We start from the raw sequence: 8,588 nt of genomic DNA, 5'->3' as shown, positions 1-8,588 counted from the left end.
GGATTCATACAAAATTGAAATGATTTGGCCAAATTTAGTCTTCTAGCAAATGATGGAAGTGGAACTAAAGACCAGATATTTGGATTTTAGTCATACTACAAGGATTACTCAATAGAAAAATCCTAGCCCAAGAGCAGAAAACAGTCTCTCCTGAGTTTTTACCCACTGTTCCCAGCTTCAGTTCTGAGATTTCCCTGCAGACCAAGGGAAATTCCTCTTTTATATCATGGCCTTTGAAATCTGCAAACAGGTCCGAGGGAACACTGCAGGGACTTCCCATATGTGCAGGATGTGTGCACCTGCCAGTGCTCCAGGATGGCGGTGGCTGGATCATAACACCAAGACCCCACTAGGAGCCCTCTCTCCATGGAAGGAATAAATCAACAAACTGAAAATAATACATCAATTTAACAATATAAATATAATTTAGAAACAGCTCTCATGTTCCCTCTGGGTAGCCTTGTTTCAGATTAAATTTCTAAGTTCTTTTCATTCTCTCTTAGACCGTTTACATCACATCATTGAGAATCTCTTGGACTTGCCTAGTCCAAGAGAAAGTATCATGATGATTTTTAAAATATGTCTCTTTTAAGTGGTCCCATCTGGAGGTAAATGTGCTTATTAAATTCTACAGCCATGGCCTAGGAATACAGTAGCTATCAGATCATCCCGCTGCACTCTCATCAAATATGATGATTCACACGGGTTTCCAGGCATCTAATACCTCTGACTGTCATGTGCAATGGCTTTGATGTGAGTCTGCTTCTCTTGACTACTTGTAAAGGTGGGAATGTAGAACCAAAAATAGTCCTTGACTTTTATACCTACAAATGTTTTTGTTGCTACTGTTTTCAGTAAAAATTGCAACACAATGCTTGGAGGCCTTCGGGGATCTCATTCTCTTGTTAATACTTTATTTCTTCATTTTGTCACCTACGAATAGGAAAGTGTTAGTCTATATCTTCATCTGAATCTGGGTCTCCAAAGAGTTCAGAGCCTGGTGGGTTCAAACATCTGTTTAAAGTTTAAAATCAATTCATTTTCCAGAGTTATGGGTGTTCAATTAGTTGTACTTAGTCTATACAGTCATCATAAAAATATTCCAAATTCCTTACAGAAGTCCAGATGGACCAGAGCTCTAGGTTCTCTTGGTTTATTGGCCTGGTTACCATATCAGAGAAGGAAATGGCATTCTCACATGTTTTGTCTTCAGTGAATCTAACCTAGAACTCTGTGATCCTCTGTTCTCTTCCAAGTGTTTATAAACTGTCCTTTTCATTATTTGAATAGAATCTTCCTTATTTAATTGATGTGAGGGATGAATAATGTCATGAGGGCTAAGTGCTTATCCAGTGTCTGGCACAGAGCAATCACCAATTAATATCCGCTATATAATTAGGATGAGCCACAGGAAATATAACTAAAGTAGGAGAGGATTTTTACTTTCCCTTTGCTGTCACTCTAAACCAACAACTCCCACTAGCTAGCCCACTAATTTCATGTTCTCTTGCTCTAACATAACTCAAAATACCTGTCAGAAATTAACTTAGTCTATGACCCTTACATTCTCCTTTCTTAGGTGGACTCTGATTTGTCTCAATTCTCACAACAGATCTCGCCTCTTCAAAACAAAGTCATACATGTTTTTGGCAGGCAGGTGGTGTGGTAGTTAAGGTGCTGGATCCCACTCAGCCAATTCTGTTGGTTCAAATCTCAGACCCAGTGGCCTGAAAAACATGCCAAGTACATGTGTATGCATGCCCAAAATCCTGAGAAGAGAATGGAGGAAAAGGGATTACAACATGGCCATTCCCACTGGGTGGGGAGGGTGATTTCTTGTTTTCCTTTGTTATCTCTCTCTGATGAGTACACATGCCCTATAGCAAAAAAAAAAAAAGTCTAAAAATCAAAACAAAACAAAAAACACCCCAGAGTGTTTCTTGCTTCTTTTTTTCCTTATGTCTCACCTCATCAGGACAAGCAACATTCATGTCTTCCAAACTCATCCCTAGGGCCTTTGCCAGATCTTCATTCAGATGCCAGGAACCATTTGCGTTTTGGAGGGAAATCAGTTGCACAAGACCGTTCTCTTCAAAGTCTTTGTAGAGAAAAAAGGAAGCTAATGAAAAATGACAGCATTACTGGCCCCTTAGCATACCTGAGAGAGGTTCCTGAGTCTCGGCAAAGGCTGCAGCAGAGGGGCACAGAAGGAAAGCCTCCAGACAGCATCCCAAAGACCTGTGTTCAAACTCAGCTTGTGAAGGATGATCAAGAGAACAGGGGCCCAAACAGGGTGGCTGCTGTGTTCTGTGGAGCGAGGGTCCAGCCTGCAGACAAGCTGCATAAACTCAGAAGGCAAAGGGTGTTCAGCTAGAAGCCAGACCCCTGGGGTGGCAGATTTCAGGGCCCTACATTGTAGAGGCTGTGCTGTCCCTGTCAAATAGAGGAAGTGGGCAAATATCACCTCCTACTTAGTGTTTTTCAAACAGATTCCAGGGTAGAGAGAGCCACAAGAGAGCAAAGTACTGAAGATTAGCCCTTCAGCTGAGCATGGATCAGAGAAGCAATCTGAGGCCCATCTTACTTCAAGAACATACTCAGGCTCCACACTGCTCCTGCTCGTGGGGAAATGAGACAGTCCCACATCAGGGAGGGTGGATTTCATCCATTTGCTGCCACTACGAACTAGCCTTATATGTGTGACAGACAAACTTTAGTGAAAAAAGTCCTGCAGAAATGCTTACCTAGATTGTACACATCCTTGTAAGCCATTGGTCTACAGAGCTCATAATCATTTTGCTCAGATGTCATGCTCGCACAATAAACAATTTCACTTCTGATTTCGGGTGCAGGAGGAGGTGTGTAGAACAAAGACTGTGTACGACCTGAAAAATACCAGAACAGATATTGAGACTGAGGCACACTAAGCTCTCTGCAGTAGGCCTTGCTAATTTGAGGCACAAACCCTCCCACCCACATCTACTTCTGTCATCACCACTTTGTGCCGGCCTGCCTGCCATCCTCCCTTCCTTCCTTCCTTCCTTCCTTCCTTTCAGATTTTTACTACAGGGAGTGCATAGTCACCAGAGAGACAGAAAGAGAGAACTTACCCCCGGGGAGGATGGCCTTGCCACAATTCCTTCTCCTCCATTCTCCTCCTGGGATCTTGGGCACACATGCACTCACGCCTGGCATGAGTTTTAAGCTGCCAGGTTTAGGACCTGAACCATGATGGGCTATGTGGGAGTCCAGCAATGTAACCATTACACCATCTGCTGGTCCCTGTGCTATCCTTTTTTCATGAGCCCATCTCCTGCATATCCCCTTACTCTCTGAGACTTTTTCTACCTTCTACTGTGTGCTCTGAAACTCCTGACACATGCTAAATAATCTTTTCTAAACCTTTAGTTTTAATACAGGAGGAAGTCTTAACTTAAAACTAATTTATCCTTCCAAAAACCAGTTCTCCCCTACCCCTCTCAAATGGCTGCTGCTCAGTGTACACACTCCAGGCACTCAGGCTGAGAGGTGGGAGTTGGCAAGCTCTTCCCATAATGCCACATCCAGACCATTACTCTTCCACCCTCCCCTGTGCTATCTTCTGCAAGTCCTGACTATGTTTACTCTCCAACCTCCCATCATCCATCCATTGAAGGATCTGAGAACCAGACCACAGACTTCCATCCACTGCAAGGCTGCTATCACCTTGAGAGACTTCAGCACCATGTAGATAGCCTATCCAAGTCTTAGTGCAAAGCATCTCAACTTCTGCAGATCCCGTGGCTTCTGCTCCATTCTCCTTTAGCTTACCAAGACATAAGGACCTGACTATCATGCAGAATTGTTTCACTTGTAAAATACTAAACTGAACACAAAAATCCTATTTTTAAAATACAATCTCCAATTTTTTCCTGTTTTTAAATCAGGGATTTCTATGTTATCTGATCTCTGACCTCATCTGGGCCTCTAAGGCCTTAATTCTTCTTTCTCCCCCCTGTTAACCTCCTCCTACCTTTGCTCCCCTCTCCGTTCAGCCTCAGTCTCATATCAAGCACCTATCACCCCTTTATCAATGTCTCCAAGTCCATGTTCCTAATTTCCTTCAACACATTCTTCTGGCTAAACCTCAACCTTGAAGTTAGGCCAATACTCTACCCTCATTCTTGCACCAAGGCTGCTGAAGACTGCTAAATTAAATTGCATAAACTAAAAAGGTCAAGGTATTCAACTAAACTGGCCCCTCAACACTCCTTGACAGATGTTTCTGTTTCTCTCTGGGCAGTCCACTCCCCAATTATCCTACTGGTTCTTTTAAACCTTTCCACTCCTCAAATCCTCTATTCTGTTCCTTCCACTGTCAAGCTCATTAGCTAATCTTCACATCTAACTCAATAAAACTATAGAAAAAGCATCAGATAGGAACTCCAAAACCTTGGCTTTTGGACTAAACTAGAAATCTATTACATTTTTTTTCCTTTTCCTGGAAAAAGTGGGAGAATGCATTTGTCCTGCAGAGGCTAATCTTTCTAATGCTGCGATAGTCCTCAGACACCTCTCTCGGTTATTAGGTCATGGAAAAAGTCGTGACATATTTTTGCATACATTTTTGCTTCATTTTTTGATGACTCAATAGCTACCTCCCCCCAACCTCAGCCCTAGTATTTTCAACCATCTCTATTGGCACATTCCTCTTATCATTGCAAACTTCTTCAACTTTCTCCCATTCTAAGATTTTAAAGACATAAAATACACAAAGACCTGCCTCAACTCTATAGCATTCTCTGTAACTGCTACCCTCTATTTCTTCTCCTTCTAGCCTAACATCTTTTTAAAATTTATACATGTTGCCCCTCATTTACTCGGTAATGCTCTATAACGCAGAGTCTATCCTGACCTCTCCAATGAAATTGCTCATTATAAGATCAGTAGGGAGTTTTTGGACATAAACCCAATATTCTCTTACCAGTTTTACTTTTACTTCTCTAAAATATCTGATTATTTGGTAACTCCCTTTGTTCTATCATAATTCCCTGTAGTTTTGAAAATGAATTCACTTCTTTTCTTCCTACCTCATTATATTTATTTTTGTTTGTGGACTCTTCTGCTGCCCTTCCATTACATGCTATGTGTTCTTCAGGGTTTCATCCTCACCCTCCTTTCTGTTCATTTTATACCCACCCCTGTATAATCTCATCCATTCTTATGACTTAGTTATTATCTAGATATTAAATATTGCCACATGCTTATCTTCATCCTTGATACCCTTCTAAATACCAAACTCTTCTATATCCATTCTTATATGGATATTCCATAGGCATCTCAAGTTCAAAGTACTCTAAAATATTTCAACATTTTACCACAAGTTGTTTCTGTTCTTTTTCCGTATTTAAATAAATAATATCATCATCCATACAGTTGCTTAACCAGAAATCTGGGCATCATCCTTAATAACTTACTGTCTCCATATCCAATCAATCCCTAAACTGATTCTGTATAAGCTGTCACACATGTTCTTTCTTATACTACCTGCTAGTGCCTCAGCTGAATCTTCTTCATTCTCCTCTTCGATACAATAGACTTATATCTAGTTTCTCTAGAAATATTGCTTCTTCTCAAGCCATTCTCTACATTGGTATGAAAGTTATAATTATAAAACACTTGATCACATTAGTTTCTTTCTGTAATTTATTCAGTCTCCCTTAAAATACATCAAACTCTTTAATGGCTAACTATAAAGATAGTTAATAACAGTTTCTAATATATAGGGTTATTGTGAGGTTTAATTAACTCAAGATATAAAAAGTATTTAGAAGAAGAGCCAGAATGGAGTAAGCTCATGTAAGTGTTATTTATCATCATTATGACCAATGTCATTCACCAGTCTCTTGGTCTTTCCACATCATTCATCTAAGAATTTGAGACTTGGATTCTTCCATATATAGGGTTATTGTGAGGTTTAATTAACTCAAGATATAAAAAGTATTTAGAAGAAGAGCCAGAATGGAGTAAGCTCATGTAAGTGTTATTTATCATCATTATGACCAATGTCATTCACCAGTCTCTTGGTCTTTCCACATCATTCATCTAAGAATTTGAGACTTGGATTCTTCCGAAGTCTTATTATCATCCTGATAAGTTGAATATCATATGGATAATCACTCTTTCAACCTAACCAATGTCACTTGACCTCCTCAAGCCTCAAGCCTGTAATATGTTATCTCTGATTTTTGTTTTCCTTTTTTCTTTTTACAGGTTTATGCTTGACCAAGAGAGACAGAAAGAGAGAAAGGGAAAGTAAGAAATCATCCCCCAGCAGTGATGGCTGCACTTTAATCCCTTCTCTTCCATTCTCTCTTGGGATTTGGGGCATACATGATGCACATGCTACTGCTGTGATTTTCAAGCCACCACGTCTGAGATTCAAACCATGGTTGGCCTTGTGGGAGTGCAGCACCTTAATCACTATGTGACCTTCCGGCCCCTTGTTTCTCATTCTTTATCTTTCCTCACTCCCCACTTTGCCTGTATTTTCCAGTCAAAGTAGAATACCCACCTCACTGTATCACTCTAAATTTTTTGCTTAAGTCTGGGTCTCCTCAGATGCTGCTCCTGATCTTTATAATGCTTTTGTTCCTCATTCCTTGCCAGGATAACTTACTTAATCCTTTAGATCTCAGGTAAGATGTCACCTATTTGGGGAAAATTTCTTTAATTTCTACTCCCTCCCTACTGTGTTTGATTGTACTGATGCCTATCCTGTCTTCTGTCTTACACGTTAAGCTTATCTGTGTTGTAATATTTCTTATAGCATCTTAAAAATCTGGTCATCTGTTTGCCACCCCTCCTTTCTCCTCACCCCCACTCCCTGGGAGCAGGAGTTGTATTCTGCTCACTACTGCATTGCCTGTGATAAGTGCAATGACCAATATATGGTAGGTGCTGAAACAGGAAAACACGTAAGAAACAAATGCATGAATGATACAGGATTCACCTTGAAGCCTCCTCCAGAACTAATATACATATCATACCTTCTCTAGCTGTGGAATACTGTCCAGGGGATATCTTTAGCTGACTCAGATCTTCAAGCTCCTAATTGCTAAAATCAGTCAGTTTATCTCAGGCCTATGACATTCTTGGCAATCGATACCCATTCCTTAACGCCCCTGTTCATCAGCAATCTTCATGATTTTTTAAAAGATATCTTTGCCATAGGGCATGTGCACTCACCAGAGAGACACAGAGAGACAGAGAGACAATAAGTGAGAACTATCCACCCCAAACCCCCATGGGGGATGGCCATGCCATAATCCTTTCTCCTCCATTCTCCTCTTGGAATTTTGGGCACACATGCACATGTGCCTAGCATGAGTTTTAAGCTGCTGGGTGAGTCCAGCAACAATATAACCATTATGCCATCTGCTGATCCCTCTTTGTGATCTTTAATCATCCAATTATCAGGAAGATAAATCCATTGCAGGATTAGACAGTTTGATTACTCAGTGTTAACTATACTCTCTGTTTGAATGTTTCTTTGACTTTTTTCCTTTTGGATTATTTTAAACTTGTCAGCCACTGGTATATATTCTATCTTCGTAAGACAAAGAATGTTTAAGAGTAGCCAAAAATCCTACATGTAGAAAGACAAGAAAAATAAGGCAACTTTATAAATTTTTCTTTAAATAATATTCTATTTCCAGAATCTCTTTCTCTTTATGAATTTGAAAAAGACAGAACTCACCACAGACAGGAAAGGTTCCTGACATTGCAACAGGTGCACTCAACAGCATGGGCCTCGGGATATCCCTACCTGTCAAGGGCCCCTGAATGGACTTGTTGAGCTCCTTGTTGACTGCAATGAAGGGGAGATAGAATGCAACACAGTAATTGTTGGAGACCTCAACACTGCACTATCCCTTTGAGACAGATCATCTAGACAAAAAAAAAAAATGATAAAGAGATAAAGGATCTAAATGATACCATAAATTGAATGAACTTAACAGACATCTATAAAAATTTCCATTCAAAAACCATGAGATACATTTTTTCTCACCCCCACATGGAACCTTTTCGAAGATTCACCACATCATATGGCACAAAGCAAGTCTCTAAAGATTCAAAGGCATAGTAACTATATCCAGCATCTTCTCTGATCATGATGGAATTAAACTTGAGTTTAATTTCAAGAGAAAGCCTCAAAAATACACAAATACATGGAAACTAAATAACCTACTCATGAATGACTACACAACTATTGATGAAATAAGGTCTGAAAATCAAAAGATTCATGGAAGCCAATGACAATGAGGACACAAGTTTCCATAATCTTTGGGACACTGCTAAAGCAGTCATAAGAGGGAAGTTCATAGCAATTGGTGCTCATAAGAGGAAGACAGAAAGAAGGCAAGTGGATCACCTAGCATCATGCCTTAGAGAATTAGAAAAGCAATAGAAAAAAACTCCAAAAAACTCCAGGAGAAAGGAAATAATAAAGATATGAGCAGAAATAAATGAAATAGAAAATAAGCGAACTATACAGAAAATAAATGAAAGTAAAAGCTGGTTCTTTGAAAAGATAAACAAAATTGATA

At 39.8% G+C, this 8,588-nt stretch overlaps 1 protein-coding gene across 1 annotated transcript in view; it reads right to left on the bottom strand.

The window, feature by feature from the left end:
• Positions 1–7,849, bottom strand: part of LOC102489080 (von Willebrand factor A domain-containing protein 5A-like) — a gene marked incomplete at its 5' end in the record, with an annotated part of 11,949 nt that extends 4,100 nt beyond the window's left edge. Inside the window, 3 exons of the mRNA XM_006166661.2 lie at positions 1,968–2,098; positions 2,745–2,885; positions 7,739–7,849. Coding sequence (XP_006166723.1) covers positions 1,968–2,098; positions 2,745–2,885; positions 7,739–7,849 — 383 coding nt within the window. The remainder of the gene's footprint in view (positions 1–1,967; positions 2,099–2,744; positions 2,886–7,738) is intronic.
• Positions 7,850–8,588: the final 739 nt, after the last annotated feature.

This window comes from Tupaia chinensis, unplaced genomic scaffold (assembly GCF_000334495.1).
Source record: "Tupaia chinensis unplaced genomic scaffold, TupChi_1.0 Scaffold144308_1, whole genome shotgun sequence".
In the NCBI taxonomy this organism is placed as follows: domain Eukaryota; kingdom Metazoa; phylum Chordata; class Mammalia; order Scandentia; family Tupaiidae; genus Tupaia; species Tupaia belangeri.
The sequence above is the reverse complement of the archived record's forward strand: the minus strand, read 5'-3'. Positions and strand labels throughout refer to the sequence as shown.